The following is a 21,923-nucleotide window of genomic DNA, read 5'->3' as shown; positions in this document are numbered from 1 at the left end:
AATGTTAGTAGACATCACTGTGGGAGCCATTTGTTGCCCTGCACACGTCAAGGCAATATTCCACACGTCAAGGCAATGTTCCACTTCTCGCCACGTATTCACCAGCATTTCACGTGTAACTGTCCCAACCACCACGAGGATTCTTTCCCATAAATGATTGATGTCTCTGATCTACGCAACATTTTTTTATGTGGTCCCAAAAGAAAAAGTCCAGTGGGGTTAAGTCTGGGCTTTGTGGAGTACATATTGTTCCTGAGTTGCCCTGCACAGAGCTGCACACACGCCTGGACTGAACTGAGGGAACAGAGGGGAAAAAACACCACTAGTGCCGTCTCAAGGTCAAGCAGACCTGCCAACTGCAGGGGATCCAAAATTGGAGAGTTGATGAATCAAACACCACAAACTAGAATAGTGTATGTCATTTAAAACTAAGGAGTTCTTTTTCAAACATCCTATATATGTGTACATTATAAAAGTGGCTAACTGTCCTCAAATATGCTAATTTCGGAGAGAGAGAGAATCCCATAACACAACTTCTCCCTTAAAAATAGGTAGTCTTATTATTGCTAACACTGGATTATCTATAGGACAGCAACACAAGTTTTTCACCTCTTAATAATACAACGTTCCGTAAGGGCACAAAGAATATCTGGTACAGCCCCAAGAAGGTGGACATGTAATGATGCCTGATTGCGTGCTGGTACTAGAAGCTGGAGCACAATTTCCTCTGCTTTCGATGATTCAAAAGCCGTCAGCAGCAAAGGAATAATTTGCACGGCTGTCACAGCATGTTCTCCACCTTCGGCAATAAGCTGAGAAATAAGTTTTACACGCCATTCTTCATCTTCTGACTGCTTTAGAGGTGCCAAAAATCGGATGCATGTATCAATCACATGTGGACCTGTGACACAAAAGAATTAAGTTCAGTAACCTAAAGTTTGTTTTCTCACAGTAGGACAATGTACTTCAAAGGCATTTCTACATACGAGATCTGTTCAAAAACTTTCGGAACATTCATAATATTGCACCAAAGGCGTGTTGGAGCAAAATGCGGTTGGCATCCCCACACATGCCTGTGTTTAAGGTGAAACTGCCGGAAGTTTAATTATTGTATGTCTGATAGTTATTGTTCAGTGCTGTATTGAGTACAGCATTGCGTCGTACAGTTTGCGATTTTCAAGATTGCAGAGTTAGCAAAAAGTCTGCATTAAATTTTGCTTGAAACTCAAGAAAACCTTTACAGTGGCACACCAAATGGTGCAGGAAGCCTACAGTGATGAGTGCTTAAGCTGTACTCAGTGTTAAGAATGGTTTACATGGTTTTAAAGTGGCCAGATGGAAATTAAAGATGACCCTTGCTCAGGACGCCCTTCGCTTCTACTGACGACACTGATGTCAGGAACGTCAACAAAATTGTGCATGCCAGTTAAAGACTTACTGACTGAGAGATTGCAGAAGAGTGGAACTTCTCAACTGGATCATGTCATGAAAACGACACAGCTTCTTGGAATGTATCGTGTTGCCACCAAATGAGTGCCACGGCTCATGAGTCAAGACCAGAAAGGTCTTTGCCTCGCAATCTGTGAAGAGCTTTTGGATCACACATATGAGTACAAGATGTTCCCAAAGAGAATCATAACTGGTGATGTGACATGGCTCTATAGTAATGATGCTGAGATCCAGGTTCAATCTTCACAATGGGTCGGAAAAGGTTCACCAAGATCAAAAAAAGCTCGTCGGGCCAGGCCAGGTCCAATGTCAAAGCCATGCTGACAGTTTTATTTGACTTTGAAGAATTAGTTCATCATGAATTCATGCCACAGAGACAAACTGTTAATTGTTGGTACTATTGCGACATGTTGCACGCCTGCAAGAAAACATGAAAAGGAAATGGGCTGAAAATTGACGAGACAATTCATGGCTCTTGCATCACAATAATGCATCCACACATTCATCCCTGTTGGTGCATGACTACTGCACAAGAAACGAAATCACTGTGCTGCCTCATCCTCCATATTCTCCTGACCGGCCCCCTGGAGACGTTTTTTTATTTCCAAAGTTGAAAATCCTGTTGAAAGGACAAAGAGTTGCAACGATAGATGAGATAAAAGAAAATTCACAGATGGCATTTTGAGTGATCCAGCAAGAGGTGTACCAAGACTGTTTCAGGAAGTGGAAACGGCACTGCGTGTGGTGTACCAATTTTGGAGGAGAGTATTTTCAAGAAAACCATGCGCAATAAGTAAAAGATAAGCAAAGAAAAGTTCTGTGCATGAAGTTCTGAGACTTTCTGAACAGACCTCAAATGCTTTTGCTAGATTGTTTTACAGTATCTTAGCATATTTCTTTTATTTTAAATTTCATCATACACACACACACACACACACACACACACACACACACACACACACACACACAGTTTTTAAATAATTTATAAATCACTTAATTGATCAGTTTACCTTTCCAGCGGTCAAAACCATGCATCAAATAATTTTTTCAATGTGACACATGGCAGATTACCCCCTTTCACCATTCAATGTCTGTAGGAATCGCCACATCCTTTGTTGCTCCTTTTTTCTCCACCTCCCTGCCCCACACCTTCCAGATGCTGCGCCTGTTGGCAATCTAGTCCCTGCATACTCCACCACACAGTGTTCGTCTCTCTCCTCGCCCCTTTCCCTTCCCCACCCCCTCCAAACAGCTGCTGGCATCTCGCATGATAGTTGCATTCTTGTCCGAGATGCTGGAGTTGGTGGTCATGTGTGCTTGATGTGGGATTGCGTGTTCGTGTGAATGTTGTGTGTTCTCCTCTTTTGCTGATGAAAGCTGTGGCTGAATGCTTAATGTAAGTGTCTTTCAATTGTGCCTGTCTGCAACCTGACGTGTTTTCTTTACAGTAAGTAGCACTCTGTCTTTTCCTACATTGTTGATATTCCTACCTGGAGTTTCCATAGTTTGATTTTTATCTAGACAATTCCATCCCCAAAATTTCATTACTCTGCACTGATTATTTTTTGGTGTTGTCTGTTTTCTTCTTTTTTTCCGTCAATGTATGTACTGTCCTTTACATGTGGCATCTTTTTCAATCCCAAACTTACCATTTTGAAACTTTACAAATTAATTTTTACCTTTATTTTATTCCTCCGATTTCTGCTAGAGTGAAAAATTGATTTCCACATGAGTGAAAAAATGCAAGTTTACATAAAACTGTTAATAATACAAAAACATCCAAATTAATTATATGATTCTAGAACATATTAGAAGCTCACATTTTAATAAGTTCAACTGAGTATAAGCCATATAGCCAGAAGTTAGCAGCCATGATGTGTATTAGTCTCTGTTTTTGTGTATCTACAATACCTTTTATGTCTCATAAAGGCATGAATGGAATGAGTAAAAAGCTCTCCTTGATGCTAAAATACTGTATGGCACATTTTTACTGTTCTGGCAAGTTAAAATGTGAAATTAAGTATGTGCTATCAAGAAATTCATCTTCACTTTGTCAGTAAAAAACCTGAAACTTGAAATCATCTCATAGCAAAACAACGAGCACTGTATTAAGAACAAACAACAAGATGAGTACATCTTTTTTTACATTATCATTCATCAAACGTTTTAATAAATGCTTTCCCTGAACTTTAAAAATGTACTACCTAAGCAATTTATGATGGTGGAAGAGTACATAATTTGGATACAAAACTGCCAGAGTTGGTTTTTACACAATTTTGGAAAGAGTATCATTTCACTGGGACAAAATTAGTGTTATCAGGAGGATCTTTGAAAAATCTGAAATGTACCACACCTATATAAACAAAACTAAACTCTGCAATGAAGCCCACATGGCAAAATCTACATCTACATCTACATGTACATTTATACTTCGCAAGCCACCCAACGGTGTGTGGCGGAGGGCACTTAACGTGCCACTGTCATTACCTCCCTGACCACTGTGTCAGCATTTGGCTGTGGTATCATTGTATATCCATAAATATCACTCTCCTGAATGCTAATGCTTGTGTTTCTTCATTGAAGTTCCTATTTTTCCTTCTAGTAGCACTCAATTTTCCTCACAAGTAGAAAAGCACCAAGTTCCTCACAAAGGAAACTTCTTAGCAATTTGGAATCCAAACCCAGGTGCTCCACATGACAGTAAGACTTCATTAGCCTCAAATATAGAAGTGGACACATATATTTAATCTGTACAAATTTCTGACTCATACCCCAGAAAATTGTGATGAAAGAAGAATCTACTGAATCTTAATTTATCAGCTGCCAGAGGCTGCAGTTTGTGTGTGTGTGTGTGTGTGTGTGTGTGTGTGTGTGTGTGTGTGTGTGTGTGTGTGTGTGTGTCTCATATATTTTCGACAAACGCCTTGATGGCCAAAAGCTTATATTGTGACAGTCTTTTTGTGGTGCCTATATGCGACTCAGAATCTCCGCTATATGGTGAGTAGAACTTTACATAATATTGTTACATTCCATCTTGGATTTTACATTGTTTGAATCTTAATTTATGGCATATGGCTTTAATCAAAGTATGTGACACCTGAGACAGATTCAACTACCACTTCCTTTGGACACATTACTTCATTCTACTTTTATTTCCTTTCTCTGTTCTTTTTATCACCAAGGATTTGGAACTTCTGTTATAGTAAACAAAATGAGCCACCCTTATGTTCTTGACAGAGCAAGATTTTCAAATTCAAAGAGGCATCACCTAATCTTCATACATGCATTACTACTTCTTCAAAAGCTTGGTTGCAAAAGGAACGAAGTTCAGTTTCATCAACTATAACACTAATTTTTACACTGCAAGATGCAACTTCTTCAAATCACACAACCATATAAATATTTGCTCATTTTTATAGATTGTGGCACCCCAAAGGGTAAAACTTCCTCACTTTAATTTATTCTGGAACTTTATAAAGCAAAAATACAGATTTACATATAAATATTTATCTTCCTACTACGCACTGTGAAAGCTCTAGGTCTAAGTGATAAAGATATTACTCACAGGGAAAAAACGTAATTTTGATCATTATAACAATGAAATGCAGCTTTGCATATACAGGTTGAACTCGAACTCCACAGACAAAAGTAGGAGATCTTCAGGGACATTTAATGAGTATTTTGGTATAAGAAACTTTTATCTCTAATGGCTCATCACAGCATAATAATGTAATTATGATTTATTTGGTTTATTACACCAATTATCTTCTTTTTTACAACAATACCTACACAACAGACAGAGTCTTGTAACACACCGTCATCAAAATAAACAACACAAAAAACAGAGTAATGCAACTACTCCCAGATGGAAAGTACTACAATGTGGCTGCCACCACTGTAGGAACAGCTCAGCAAAGTGTCATCACACAATTCTTCCATTGCACTCTGTGAACCCATACACAAGATGCGTATCAGTCAACTCTTCATCAGTACACCTACCCATACAGCCGTGTCTTCTTTTTGATGTACAACTAACACTACCAGAAAAACAATTCCAAGACAGTAATTAGCAGTACTGAATGCAAACTTGAGGACAAAGAGTAACTTAGGCATTACTGTTGACAACAGCTAGCACTATGAGTTAATGAACAAGTTTGTTTCGAAACAAGACACACAGCACATATTGTCAACATATGCACTGTTTTGCAGATATTTTCAGTACAAAACAAATTAAAAGAAAAATGAGCATAAAAAAAATCGCATGAAATGCAATTATTCTGTACCAGTCAACCAGAAACCAAGATTCTTATTTCAAATTTGTGAGGAAATATCACCAAACAAGTTCAAAAATATTGTTGGTATGGTTAGGGTTCTACCTGTAAAATTATATTTTAACTTCTATGAACACATTTCTTCCACTGAACCAAAAAATGAAGATGTATTTCTCATCTCTAATAAATCACACGGGGTCACAGATATCAGTGTAAATAATACTGACACATTAAATGACAAACAGTAAATAACCAGTACTGTACAGGGCCTCCTATGTATCAGGAGTCAAATGTAGCTTCAATGTGTACATACATGCGAGCAAGTGTAACGTTTAGCTACTATGTTCTACATCTGTCTGTGTCAGTTACACAAGTTCCAGAACATTCAATATTGCTGCTGAAATATCTGAAAATAATATCTTAAATTACTTCTGATGCCAACTGCAGAGTTATGTCTCTCATAGTGTTTTTGAGTACCAACGAGTACCAACAATGTAACGGCCACTGAAATTGAACCATAGCTCTGTCTAGCACATGGTCTCCATGTCATTAGCAAGCAGGTGCAGCATTAACTGGTGCAAATTATTTTTCAAAGTCATCAAAATGACCCTGTGGAAGAGTGCACTGTGCAAGCATTCCTCATGTGTGCAAGCATCCCTCGCCAATGGTGACCTGTCACAGTAGCTGCAGTAGAGGTTTGTGGGAAACTTTCACTTTATGAATAAGAAATCATCAGCCCATTACTAGACGTACACCTACCAATTCTGGAAACCATAACAAAGTATTCACATAAAGAGCCACAGAATCCTTAGTCCAGGAGCCTTGTTAATTCATAATAATGTTTGCCAACATACAACCAGGCAAACAAGACAGGCATTCTGGCATGATGCATCTGATCAACCAGTATAACACTGATCTTTTTCCCAGAAATTCCATATGGTTTTACAATTTTAATTAATTTGCTTATTTATGTGTTTTGTGGACAATATTTGCATAACTTTCTATGATGTAAACTGTGACTGCATATTTATTACTATTATACCTTTTGTCAGTCAAAATATGGGTGCATTTGACTATTTACACAACAGGGTTTTTAGTTTAACCTTTAATTTAACCCCAGTATTTACAGATACCACCTATACATAAATTCTACAATATTACAAAACAGATTATCAAATAGAAATTATTTCAATTGTTTTTAAAACTGTTTTTATTACCTATCAAAACCTCCAATTCACAGTGGAAGCAGTCCAGTGTTTTATGGCTGCACACTTTGCTCCTTTAATGTGCATAGATAAGGAAAGACTGTGCAAAGCAAAGCTTATTTTTATTCCTTCTGTTATATTTATGAATGCCATATTATTTATTAATTATGACTGGTTCTTCATGATAAACTTCATAAGAGACTAAATGTATTGTTAGGCTGTCATTAGTACAACTAGTTTTTTTCAACAGTTGCCTATGAGAGGATCAAGGATGGACATTAGATATTTTGTGAGTTTTAAAATTTTCCCACTGAACTGAATGTTCAAATTTTGGGCTTGCAGTCAGACATCGTTTAATTCATCACACAATCCTTCAAGTGGGTACCTGCCATTCATCCTTAGGTGAGCCATCAAAGACTGATGACGAGCTGCTCCGATTCAGAAAACATAATGCACTGCAAGTATTCTGCACATGCATCAAAATCAGGTTGATAGATGGACCACACTACCTGGCAGCAGCAGTCTTGCTGGTGGAGCCATTTGTTGCAGCCATTGGTTCACTCCATCGTCTTTGAGTACAACAAATCATGGAGATGATAGGGTTCCTTGCACTGCCTAACTGGTAGCCATTATCACTGTACATCAGATTTTCTGGCAGGCATATTTTTACAGTTTCTTTAATAATGGAGTCCCAAAAATATGTTGCTGTGGTCAGAATCATAGTTCTATCAAACTCCATGGAATGTCCAGAGGAAATACAGTGTTCATCAATAGTGGACTTGCTTGGTTGCAAAAGGTGAGTGCAGAGTTTATTTTCAGTGCAGCATTCTTTCATAGTGCATGTGGTCTGTCCTATGTAAGCCCTACCACATTGACAGGGTATTTTGTAAATTCTGGCCCCCACAATAACAAGTTGTCCTTCATTGATCCTGAAAGGTCTGCAATCTTAGATGCTGAACAGAAAATTACTTTCACCTTGAATTTACAGAGGACTCCTGCTATTTTAAATGAAACATTGCCCATGACAGAAAGAAAAGCTATTGATTTTGCAAACATGTTGTTCTCTTTCTCAACATTTTGTTTAAAATAGCAAGAATCCTCTGTAAATTCCAGGTGAAGATGATTTTCTGTCCACCATGTAAGACTGCAGACCTTTCGGGGTCAGCAAAGGACAGTCTGTCATTGCAGAAAGCCAAAATTCACAAAATACCTTGTCAATTTAGCATGGCTTACATTGGACAGACCACAAGCGTAGTTGCTCTGAACATAAACATTGCACTCGCCTTTTGCAACCAAGCACGTCCACTATTGTCAAACACTGCGTTTCCACTGGACATTCATTGCTGTACGACAGAACTATGATTCTGACCACATCATCTTTTTTGGACTCTATTGTTAAATAATCTTTAAAATAGGGCTGGTGGAAAATCTGATGAACCACAATAGTGGCTACCAGTTGGACAATGCATGGAATCTCCTCATCTCCATGATCTGTTCTACTTGAAGATGACACTGTGCCAATGGCCACAGCAGATGGTAATACAGAGGACAGCCAAGTTCCGTGGTCCACAAACAAGGGTGGTGCTGACAGAAGTGTGGTCCATCTGTCAACCTGATTTTGGTGCATGCACGGAATACTCAGAGCACACTGTACATTGCAGAACAGAGTAACTCTTCATCAGTCTTTGGCGGCTCATCTGTAGGTGACTGGCAGTTGCCCAGACAAAATATCGTGTGATGAATTGAACAACAACTGGCTGCAAGCCCGTTCTCTCTCTCTCTCTCTCTCTCTCTCTCTCTCTCTCTCTCTCTCTCTCTCTCTCTCTCTTTTTCTTTCTCGGTGTGAAAGCAAGCTACACTAACTTTTTGTCCCTTTAATCCTCACAGTCAGCACTCACATACAGAGCACATGTCACTGAACTCAAGCAGCACTCTAACATGTAATTTTTAATTCACGTTTCGATGAGTATGCACGTCCAGAAATTTTGATCATGCTGTTTCATATATTTCGTTTCCCCTGTGCTCTATTGTTATTGATGATTATATATCATGCCTTATACAAAACTGAACAAAATATGTTTTATTCTAAATGATATAACTAATCAGTAATGTTTCAGAATATTTCATTAATTGTTCGTTCTACTGTCCGTACTAATTATGATGGTTGCATCATCAGCTATGGGTATTATTTCTGATTTATTAGTGTAAAATGAAAGTTCATTTATAAACAGCAAGAACAGGAGTTACCAATGCTGAGCCCTGTAATACCACACATAGTAAACTGTACCCATGCTACCTGTGTGAGCTATTTAATATGACCTCGTAATTCCTCAGAGTGTTTTCTCATAAGTAATCTTCCTGGGACAGTGACCCATGCACACACAGAGATTTGAAAGACTGTCTGGCTGCAACAATGCAGACAAGATACTATTAAAATCAATAATAAAAATCACACGCGGGACTGTGTGCATCTACAGGCATGTTCATGCCTACTCAATATTCTTAAATAAAACTATAATATTGTCATGACATAAAATATTAATAAAATGAGAGTTAGTTTTAAAGAGCATTAAAAGATATTCCTTGGTACCTGTTGATGTTTGAACATTAAGGAAATCCAGGAAAGAGCCAGCCACTGTGAGAACAAGTAAAAACAGACTGACAGTTCCATACATGGGTGCTGAAGGTGCTTAAACAAAAACCTCTGTCTCACTTTCAAAATATGCATTAAAATCAGTAATGGGCACACAGTCAAAATTGCAGAACTATAATATAGATAATGATAACTGAGTTGACCACTAACTAGAAAAGGATGCAGCAACTATGTTGAGATACGTTAAAATAACCTACCCAATAACTCAGGCAGGAGTCTTGACGATATACAAGAAAGCTTAAAACCTTTTCTACACTCATTTTATTGTTATCTAAAATCATTATCAATAAAAACTACTGTCTTCAAGTATAATATAAAATGCAATCAAGTAAATTTGTTGCACCAACACTGGTATGCCACAGGCATTAAGCATTAGTGGTTCCTCCCACCGAAGAAGTGCTCATGTGTCAAGAAGACAGCAACCTATTTTCAGATGCATCAAAGCCACTTCTTTCCATCTACATGACTAATAATGGAATAATTTCTGCCATGGAATAACTGTATGCTCCATCACCCTTAGTTTTTATTTTGCACCTCAGGCCACTGATTCTCCCACTGATACGTAACTCTCCCCTTAACAACGAGGTAACAGCACTCAGGGAGACAACACGGTACCTTGGCATTGCAAAAAGCAGACACCTGTAGACGATTGAGTTCTAAGAGGAACTTACAAAATAATTTACAGGACGTTTCCAGAGAAAGATAGTTTCACAAAACTATAATAACATTTGTTCTTATTTACTACTGGCACAAATCAACAGTGAGCACATTACTGAGTGTTTCAATAGCAGCCTCACATAAATAAAGATTTCTCGCACTTCTGACACATCAGCCAAAATGAATCTACTGGCGATTATGAAAATGACTTGCTAGTCAAAACTGGTTTAGCAATTAAGGAATTCATGTGAGCAGTTGACAGCATTAAACAGTGTCTGCATATTCAGAAAAGCATTGAATTATGCTTATTATTCCACAAAATACGAACCACTTCAAAAACAGTCAACAGGGCCATAAAACAATGCACGATATCCAATGGCTACATTATCCAAAGGAACTTTCACCATAAACCTGCTAACAGCTCATGTTCAAAATAAACTAAATGAAATTATCAATGAGAACAACCCCTTTACTTTCTGTATGAGTTAGCCTGAATTTCTTCTTTCTAAACATAAATTACTTACACAACTTTCACAGAAAACCTTGGATTTTGAGAGCAACGTGGGTATTGGTAATGATTATCAATAACTCTGTCATTTAACAATTTATAATCTTCTTAATTTTTATATGAATGAAGTTGGCTTGAGTTACAGAAAAAGGTTTAGCTCACCTGCATTTAAAATTACTTCATCAACGTAATCAAGTGCTATAATGAGAAATTTCTCCAACAATTACAAATACACTTAATCTATTATGAATTTAATCTATTATGAATTTAGTTTTTAGTAAGCAACCTGAAAACCAACTGAGGTAGCTTACTTATGTTACATATTTCTTGGTTTTATATCTAACTGAGGCTACATAGGAATTTTCATCTTCTTCAGTCTGATATTTAGAACCTTCAATTTTTCGAAAAAATGCCGATTTTGACCAAAATATTGGTCTGATTAAGTTGAGACTTGTAAGTTTTGGTTGTGACATATATTCGCACATTCTGAACAATTTTTAGCTTTCTAGCTTCATTATTTAGCACCACTTATTTTTTTCTTAAAATAATATATTTAGCAAAACATATTCATTAGATCATTCTGAGACGCGAATGAGCCCATTAGGACCTTGCAAAGTATTTTAATTTTTAATTTCATTCTTAGATTATAACACAATACTTCGTATGCCTCACACAGGCCCGTTATGACGGCATGACGCTAGTAGCAGTGAACTGAGCGAAGTCCCGGCATGATCACTCGTCTCTGTATCTCTCACAATGATACAGCACATCTTTCATCACAAGGCGTAACACGCAGAGCTAGAGATCACATAAATGTTACATGTACTTGAATTTGAAATGGTTTAAATTTGTTTATGTTTTCAATGAATCCTCAGCCACTCCCATCACCCACCACACCAGAACTCTTCTTAGAGTGACGTAGCTAGAGTTACTGACCCCCTTTCCTACATAAAAATTTGTTTAGTATTTGTAGCATTTACAGTCTTGATGCGAGTTCTAATATCATTGAAAAGATTCTCCGAAATACCTTTTAAAGATTTCAGGGGGCCTAAATGAAATGTAAAAAACTGAGAGTTTGATCTAATTACATTAATTCCATGAGTGATAATGTAGAAGTTCATACTTTGTTAGTATTACCCTCCCTACTGCTCATTCCATGGCCTGAAATTTACTTTTTCATTGTCTATCAGTATCAGCTTGTTGCTAATCTTTTTATGTTCCTCTGTGATTGTCAGAAAGTTTTTATACAACAACTTTAAAATACCCCTTTTTTTCATGGGAAATAGAACTAGAATCTTGTTCAGTTTCTACTTGTACGAGAAAAAGATACTAACTAGAAAGGCTTTGTAAATGATCCTGTACATCTCGCAATGGATGACCACTAGGTAACAATTCCATCACAGCTCTCTGTTGCAGCCATGGAGCAGCAAGAATGCCACCCAATGTGCACATACTTTCCTCATCAAATCTCTCAGGAATACGCATTAAGCAGCCTGCCATTTCCACCAGCACTTCAAGTAATTTCTGTGCTTGAACAGATGGACAACTGCGAACAAGCAGTGCAACGTGGACCATGCCATCAACCACAGATTTCAACCTGTAAAACAGAAAACACTTTGAGCATTAACAAAAAAAAAAAAAGAAACAGAACAACATTTACGTTATAAACACTGCAGGCATTACAATGGCACATCTTCAAAATGATTATTTACTTATTTATTCATTCATTCTAGTCCACTTTCTTGATAACAACAATGGATTTTTCTGTATAAAATTACATTTATATTAATATTTATGAGAATCTACTCCTTTTTCTTTCTTAAACAATGGAAAATCAAGAATGTAATAATGACAACTGCCTTTTTATTTTATGCTATTCTGTACATTGAAATAGTTTTACAGTGTCTATCATACTGTTTATCCACATCTCTGCCTGTTTCTACTCTACCATTTAGATGGTGAATAATTTCGAGAGAAGCAATATATTATCTGCAAACATATAAAATGTAATGATGAAAAGCAGATATTGTTTCCATGTGACTGGATTAACAGGTACACACAATCATACTTTTTATGGAATCAAGTGTTATCGGTTTTGTGGTGTACACTGTGTCATACAGGATATGCCAAATAAAAATTTTGTGGTATTAAAATTTGGGCAAATATTCTACACTTCATCAGTATATTTAACTCCAATTAATGTTTTATTCAGTAATGAACATCCATGAAATACCACACTATGGATTATCAGTATATAGGTAGAGGAAGCATATGAAGAGCAGCCATAAAGTTTTAATTGCCACATTGAAAAAATAATGTTACATAATTAATTTTTTGTCTGTTACCAGATATGTGTCTGCATCACTTGTTCACACTGAAATCCCAGCAACACAGTACCATAGCAGGCTGTTAGGGATACCACAACAAAATGACTTACACCTCATCTCCACTTTTAACAGGATGCACATTTTGTTCTGGTTCCTCTAGCAGAATGCTATAGTACTGTAGTGTGGAGAGTTCACTGTGCAGGAGCAATGAGGACATGTATCTGCTAACAAATAAAAACTTAATTATGCAATTTTATTTTTTCAAGATGATATTTAATGCTTTATGGCTACCAACACCAGTCAAAGATGTGGCTAAAGTACTGCAGGAGGGACTGAGCAATGGTGTGTAAACATGCTGTGCATGGGGAGCTGCTCGAATTTTGGACATGCCTGTGAGCACACTGCATAAATCCTACCATACATCCTTCATTATTAGCCACACAAAATTACACATATTCAGGACTTCCTCCCTGCTGACTTGCCAGCAAGAAAAATATTTGCTGCCGGCCGCGGTGGTCTCGCAGTTCTAGGCGCTCAGTCCGGAACTGCGCGACTGTTACGGTCGCAGGTTCGAATCCTGCCTCGGGCATGGATGTGTGTGGTGCCCTTAGGTTAGTTAGGTTTAAGTAGTTCTAAGTTCTAGGGGACTGATGACCATAGATGTTAAGTCCCATAGTGCTCAGAGCCATTTGAACCATTTTTGAAAAATATTTGCTCTAGAATTTCTTCGTCGCATGAAAGTGAAAAATGAATGGCCATGGGACATTCTGTGGGCAGGTGAAGCCCATTTCCAAGGACACATCCATAAGCAGAACTGCAGAATGTGGGCACTGGAAAAACCGCATGCACATCAACCAGTACCACTTCATTCTGCAATAACTGCATGGTGTGGATTGACAGCATCATTTATTGAAGAGAGGTATTTTTTCGAAATGAGTCATGCATATCCTGATACCTGTACCATCACTGGTAAATGCTATGACAGTCTTTTGCGCACCAATGTCATTCCAATCCTTCAACAGCATGGATGTGTGGGTAGGATCATTTTTATGCAATATGGTGCTCCTCCACACATTGCACAGGCAGTGAAGTGGCTGCTGCAGAGGTATTTTGGAAATGCTAGAATTGTCAGCCAGAATTTCGCTACAGCTCAGTCGTCCAGATCATGTGATCTTAATCTGTGTGACTCCTGGCTGTGAAGTGCCCCAATTACAAATACAGCTGACCTGAGGGTACACACTGCACAACAGATTCTGAACATGACTCCCGAGATACTCTGAGCTGTTGTTGAACATGCTGTACCTTGATTTCAATTTGTGGCAGGAAAAGGTAGGCAGCATATTGAATACATCCTGCATCAGTCTCAGGGCAATTTGAAATCAATGTCATTTTGATTTTTGTGCAGTTTTTGGCCCTTGAACAATTAAAAACCAAAGTCATTTTGCTTTTTCTGTGGCTTTTTGCTTCAAGACAAATAAAAATCAATGGCTTTTACTTTTTATGCAGTTTATGGCCTCAGGACAATGAAAAACCAATTTTTCACATCCAATGTGGTATGACCTAGCCGTGGTGGATGTGCTTATCTAACTAACAGTGACACGAACTGTTGACTGCCGAACTTGTACATCCATGCACACTGAACAGTACAGATGGTGTAACGTGCAACTCAAACCATAGCCATCATATTGCAAATCATCTGTCATTTATTGCTGACCCCGTATCAATTAAGGCGCTTAAGAGCCATTTATTTGTAAAACTTGCATTTAATTTTTGTTCCATGACTTTTCACCCTGTCTCAATAATATGCTATTCAAATTTGACATTATTTTGAGCAGTGGTTCTCTTTCTACAGTGTTTTGAAACTGGAACTTTAATTATGGACAACCTGTATTTGAGATTTCTTGGTGAACTCTTTTCTCTAATAAAACCTTTACATTACTTGCTGTTGAAGTCGACATATTCTCTGTTATATTTTTGCATACATTTCTATAGTATGTCAAAGAATAACCCCATCTGATTTCCTTAAGACTCAGATGGGGCAATCCTTTACAAAGAAACGCAGAAAAGGATAGTGGCAGAGCATCACCAAAATCTGCTTTCCACTATCATTGCATTTTAGTACTTCTTTATTTTCAATAACAGTTCAAAAATCATTATATTTTGCTACAAGAAGAAACGAAGAAAGACCCTACCAACACACACACACACACACACACACACACACACACACACACACACAAATAATGATCCTTATTGCTTTCCAAGAATCATATCTATTATTAAATTTTAACTTATGCTCCAAAACTAACAGTTAGCCTTGGTACCAGTTGTAAGTTGCCAGTTTATGTGGTTGCCAGTCCATATGGTTGCCAGATGAGGTTATCTCAGTGCATCTAGCATGCTCATTACTCACTGTGCATTGAGACAAGATGGTGATAACACAGTAATGAAAGGCGTCTTGCATTGCCCATTTCAATAGGTGCAAGTCAGTTACCACTGTGCAATGTGATTTCAGCAAAGAATACATCATAGTAAGGCCTGCACCTCAAAGCATTTGACAACAGCCCTAGCAGTTTTAAGACTCTGGTTGTTTGTGTAACGGAAATAGCATATCTCACTTCTGTGTGCTCATTTAAGGTGAAGAGCGCAATCCATGGGGTTTTGCCCATAGTTCACAAAATTCTATTCATCAGGCCAGTTGAGAGTTAGCCATTCCTCTTCATGTGTCTGATGTGCATTTTGCAGTGATGACTGTGACTCAGCCCAAACGGGATTCAATTGCTACAAGCCCATCATGACAGTGATGGAACAAGAATCTGTAGAGTTATGCGAATTCTTCTGAGCAGGGAGATGAATCATAACACAGTTTCCTTTCACATCCAATGTTCAGTGATGATGCTATGATCTACTTCAGTGGAAAAGTGATCTGCCACAACGTAAGAAACACAGCAGCTACATACCACAGTTGAGCACAAGAGACCATTTCCAAAATTTCTGGTGTTTTGTAAATTTTCCCAAGAAGATTTGTGGCGTGTTCTTTTTGCAGAAAAGTAGATTAAAGGAGTGAGGCACCTACATATGTCTGAGATGTGAGTTTTTGACAACTGCAAGAACATGCCACAAATTTTATTTTTCAACAGGACCAAGCACCACTACACTGGCACTTGCAGGTAAGAGCAGATCTTAACAAGAAACAGCCTCAGTGCTGGTTTAGTTACAGGGTGTGTGCGAATACTATATTGCACCCTGGCCTCCAAAGTCACCTGGTATCATACCATATGACACACTTTTTTATTTTTTTGGTGTTTTGTGAAAGCTTCCATCTAGGTGCCTCTCCTTCCAACAACTTTGGGACGTTGGAACTGTGATGTCACACAGCAACTTCAGTCAACACGTAGCTTCACAACTGCTTGAAAAAGTAAAGGGGAAATTTAACTACCACCTTAATGTTTGTTGTGTGTTCAATGGAGGGCACACGGAACATTTGTGAAAGATAAATGAAAACTCTGATGCTGAATGTAATTGTAAAAATTACCCAGAGGTAGTATGTGGATGCACGTACGAGACATACCGCTGCAAAAACATATGGTTCTTTTGAAAATAAAATCTTTGTAGTCCTATGCCAAAGTTAAAATTCGCCCCACATTTCTACCATCAATCATGTACAAGATATACTACTGGGAAGCTGGACGAATCTTTTTGAAACACTCTGTAATACACAACTTTGAACAAACAAACATTAGCTACTGGTATCACAAATTGACATAAATGCTCACCATTCTGTAAAATTTCTTGGGTCCATCTGGATAACACAAACACACAGATGAACTACTTAGAAGCTCATATCATTTCAGCCTGCAACTTCCTTTTGTGAAAGGCAAAAGAAGGGTTTTTGCTAAATTGAAACAATATTATGAAAAGGATAGTAGCTACACACAACATAGCAGATATGCTAAGTCGCAAATAGGCACAACAAAAAGACTGGCACAAAATCAGCTTTGAGACAGCAAGGTCTTCGTCAATCTATTTCCGACAAAGGCCTTTTTGGTCGAAAACTCATTTTGTAACAGTCTTTTTGTTGTTCCTATCTCCGACACAGCATCTCCACCATATGGTGGGTAGCAGGTGTCCTTTTCATAATACTGTTACATTCCATCCTGGATTTTCCATTCTTTGATTCTGCTTAATTGACATAGCTCTCTGTAGTGCTATGTACAATAAATAAAGAATTTATTCAGAAGTAGTGAGTAGGAAGAATAAATGGTGAAGCAGATGTTATGTCTTGCACAGCAAGACAGAAGTAGTTCGTAAATCCCCAGAACGAGTGCAGAGTACCAACATTAAATGCTGGATGGACAAGCCCCAAGTGTCAAGCTAAACAGCAGGGAGAGACTCCAAAAGTGCAGCCAAGGACAAACACAAAAGTAAGTCAGTGCAACAGTATAGAGAAATGGCAACATATAAAAGCAAGCGAGCATACACTGAGTAAAAATGGATCAAGCTAGTGCTACCTGTGACAGACTCTGGACATTAAGTAACAGAAAAGGGGAAATTAAATTCCACAGCCACTGGCCAACATATGCAATATTTACACTGCTCAAGGCAGAGCTGCAGATCACTCCAACTATCACAGCTTAAACTCCTCATCTCACATACCTGCGTCTGGTGGAGATAGCAAATACCTCCACCTTTTAAGAGGCACATAGTGCTAAAAATGCCCAGGTCTCTGCTGGAGTCAGGAAGTCAAGTGACAAGGTGCGACAGTGATCTGTGCCCGGTGTTCTGTACGGGCACTCACTGGAGCGAAGTCAAGGGTCGTGCTGGAGGTGGTGACAGACTGATACTCCACCTGAGGCTGGTAGTCAAGAAGCGATGAGGGTGGGCAGGGATGGGGGGGCAGGGAGGGTCAACCTCTGCTAGCTGCTGCAATGATGGAGGGAAGAGCTCCACTTCTATCAGACACCCTTCTGGCTAACAGTTCACCAGGGTGGGGGTTTCACAGAATGAAAATGCAAATTACAGGGCTATCAAGGCATATGCAATGGGAATGTCGGCAAGCACTGCTCAGTGCTTGAAGCGAGGGGTTATCTGTCTCTCATGCCTGAGTGTATGCCATCTGAATAACTGGGATCTGGTGCCTGTAACTCAATGTGACATGGGCGTTGCTGGTTAGCATAGCATGTCAATCAGTGCTGACCCACTGTCACAATATACAGTTGCATTGCATCCACACTGGTGTCCCCCTAAATGTGTGTGCGCAAATGGCAGAACCTTGCTAATACCGTGGCACAGCTCTCGGGCCAGAGACACACAACGTCATGCGCAGAGGGTCAAAGAGACCACCAGCCTGATGGCCTCAGCTGGACTGCACCTGCTGATTAGAGCTGCTTGGTAAGACGTCAAAAAACTGGACGGGGCATGCTCTCTAATGATCTCCAACACTATTTTCTTCAGTTGCAATTCGAATGTCCTGACCAATCACATGACCTCTTCATTAAATGCTAAATGGAATGGTGATGTGGGTAGGTGCTTAATACAATTTCCATGGCAGAGTGCTCGAAATTCTTCAAACAAAAACTGATGACCATTGTCTGAGACCAGTGTGCACAAAATGGCAGCCACGGACCAAAATGTATGTTGCAATGTCATGGAGGACAATCTCGCAACATGGTTGTGACCACATGCTGTATAGCTTTGCACTGCATGCTCAGTGGCAGAATTAATTGCTGGCCAACAGACATGTCACTAGGCCAATGCTTTCATTTGGGACATCCCCCAATGGTATGCATGTAACATCTGCAAAATGTGTTGTTGCAACGACAATGGAATAGGACCGTGACAAATCTGATCTTTTGTAGCTAGCAGTAGGACACCACAGACAATGCTGAGCCTTTCGTGAAGTTTGAAATACATCCAGAGAGTTGGGTCTGAGCCCACAGGCAAAGGTTCCAGCCATCCTTGCTCAGGAGCAGATCCTCACTCGTAGCTGCTGTAACTTCTCCTGTAGTCAACAGAAATTCGTTTAAGATATCCTGAAAGTTTTGGTCCTGCACTAAACTAATTGCTCTCTGCTTGTCGAAGTCAGTGTCAGGACCCACAGGTAAATAAGACATAGTGTCCACAAATGCATGCTGGGAGATGGGCCAGTAGTGAATGCCATAAGAATAAATACTCAGAAAGAAAGTCAGTGCTGTGCTGTTCTGTCCATGAGCTATGACTGGGGACCAAGCAGCAAAATACGCGGATTATGATCTGTACACATGTGAAAATTAAGTGCCATACAGGAACACACAAGACTTTTTTACACCATATATGATCACAAGTGCCTCCTCAATCTGCGCAGCTGCTGAAACCTTGAGGCAAACATAACAGGCTGCTCCAAGTCATCAGGATTCCTGGAAGAGAGAACAGCGCCAATGTCATATTGGGATGCATCAGCAGCCAAAGTCAAAGCCTTACCAGGGTTGAATGTAGCCAAACATGGGAACTAAGTAGTGGTGTTGCTTCAATTTCTGGAATACTAATTAACATGCCTCTAACCACTCAAATTCACTCCTTTCCTACAAAGCCGATTCAAAGAATGACAAAGATGAGCAGCCAGAGGAACAAACTTTGCATAGTAATTTACCTTCCATTGAAAGGACTGCAACTCCCTAATATTCTTAGGAACTGGCATTTTGTTGATTGCTGCAGCATGCTCTGCCATTGGTATTGTACCATCCTTATTTAACAAATGCCGTAAGTAGCACTGCTCTGTAGGAGCAAAAAAACTTCATTTCTCAGGCTTTCATTCTGGTCCACTGTGTAAAAGTGGCTGACAGACTGAGTGCAAATTGTGCAAATGCTGTTATCTTGTTAAGCCTGAAAACAAAACGTCATTCAAATAGTTGGTACAGCAGGAAATACCACTGATAAGTCGATCAAGAAAACATTGGAATATTTTTGGAGCTGAAGCTACCCCATATGGCAACCAGTTACAGTGGTGCATCCCAAAAAGAATAGTTTGTACTCAAATCCATTGAGACTCAGTTCCAACGGCAACTGGAAGCAAAAATCTTGGAGATCAATTTTGGAAATATACTGACCACAGGCCAACTTAGCTGACAACTCTTTGGGACACAGTATGGGATAAACTTCTATTCCATTACGTACATTGATCATGTGCTTAAAATCACCACAAAGTGTAACATTGCCACTGGTATTCTGTATAATGATTATGACGTGGTCCTCTGGCTTGACGAAACTGGTGACATTACTTTGTGATTTTGACATCTGGCTCGACAGAACTAACAAACCACAGATAGTTTCAATGTAATGTGGGCCTCAAAACTGATGGCCCTACCCACATCCTTACCAAAAAGCTGATCGAACAACAGCAGCAGTGCTCCCAAGTTCTCAAACTGCATCTTAAAGACCAGGTTAATCCTACTGACTACTTCAAATCCAAAAATTGAACACACTAGCCTGAAAATATTTTCTGGCAACTATGAATTTACAAATATAAGCAAGAGTTGGGATTCCACATTTTTGTATTTGACCACAACTGGTAGTTTTCTCTGCAAGAGAATCTGCTGCCCACTATAAGGTACTATTCGGCACTGAGAAAGCTGTAAGGCGGGAGGGAGGGAGGGAGGAGGGGGGCACCCCAGACGATGATAAGAATACAAATTAATTAGACTAAACAAGGCCTTAGTCCACACCCGACTACCTCCAAGTCTACCACAATATGTTGTGGCTGTTGGCCTGCCGACATACCTGAGGACTCAAGTGCGCTGCCCAGTGACACAGCTCGCCGACATTTTTCACAAACAACCACGAAGTGTCCTGACGAACTGCAAGCGTGACCAGCTGCAAAGAAATAGCTGATACAGCTCTCATCACATAATGAACAGAAATCTGAGCAAGAATGGTTCAATTGCAGGGGCAAGTCCAGCACAATGGAAGTACAATGCTCTGCGCCTGCTGTGAATTCAGTGAAAGAAACATGCAGCACACACCGAGAGTGGTCCAGTACAGCCCCTACCTTTGTAGCATACCTGTGTTGGAATGCCAGTGTACCCATTCTGTTGTTATGCCCATCTGGCCACCTCATAACATAGAATATGTCCAAAGGGCATATACTGGCAACACACAACATCCTGTTGCAGAGCATGCTGTACAACTTGACAATTTGTCACTTCAGTGCCTGATTCACTTGTGCCATCTGGATTCTTCCCCTCAGAGCTCGGCAGGTGGGAATTGGACTTACAAACAGTCACGTCCTTGGTTCTCATCACCCATCTGGCCTTAATTTACATTAATTTCTTCCGTCTCAGCATTTCTTCTCAGTAACTATTCCTTTCTTCAAGCACTTTTAGTTTCCCATATCTTTCATTTTCTGACCTGTCTATTTTTCCCCACCCTCCACATACAGAGCTTTCCACACTTATTAACTTATCGTCGCTAGGTAATGAAAACCTCATAACTCCATCTGACAATGAAATCCACATAACTCCATTACCAAATGTAGACAATTATGCCACATAGCCTGTTGAAACCTACCTTCTTCGAGTTGTACGCTGTCGCCATCTAGCGGCAATAATGAAAAACACACATCTCCAACGATATGTAGTTTGTGCTGTAAACCTCGCATCTCCGGTAATCGTCATTGTTAGTGTGCAGGGCGAACATATGCTCCGAGATTAAAACGGGTTTTGATGTGATACTAACCTATTTGAATGACAGACCCAACACTGCTTTATTGCTACAGGTACGTGTTAGTATTTCTAGGTATTTATGTATTGAATTTTAATATACAGAATTAATAATGACCTCGTTAAATACAATGTTAATTTACGAGTTTTTCATCACGCG

The 21,923-nt window shown here is 39.2% G+C and overlaps 1 protein-coding gene across 1 annotated transcript in view; it reads right to left on the bottom strand.

Annotated features, from left to right (window-relative positions):
- LOC126457965 (serine/threonine-protein kinase ATR) overlaps positions 1-21,923 on the bottom strand; it is a 359,569-nt gene that overhangs the window by 228,182 nt on the left and 109,464 nt on the right. Inside the window, exons 11-12 of the mRNA XM_050094723.1 lie at positions 12,078-12,340; positions 610-901 (exon numbers count right to left, since the gene is read on the bottom strand). Coding sequence (XP_049950680.1) covers positions 610-901; positions 12,078-12,340 — 555 coding nt within the window. The remainder of the gene's footprint in view (positions 1-609; positions 902-12,077; positions 12,341-21,923) is intronic.

The sequence above is a fragment of the Schistocerca serialis genome, chromosome 2 (assembly GCF_023864345.2).
Source record: "Schistocerca serialis cubense isolate TAMUIC-IGC-003099 chromosome 2, iqSchSeri2.2, whole genome shotgun sequence".
Lineage (NCBI taxonomy): Eukaryota > Metazoa > Arthropoda > Insecta > Orthoptera > Acrididae > Schistocerca > Schistocerca serialis.
Note: the sequence above shows the minus strand (reverse complement) of the source record. Positions and strands in the feature narration are given on the sequence as shown.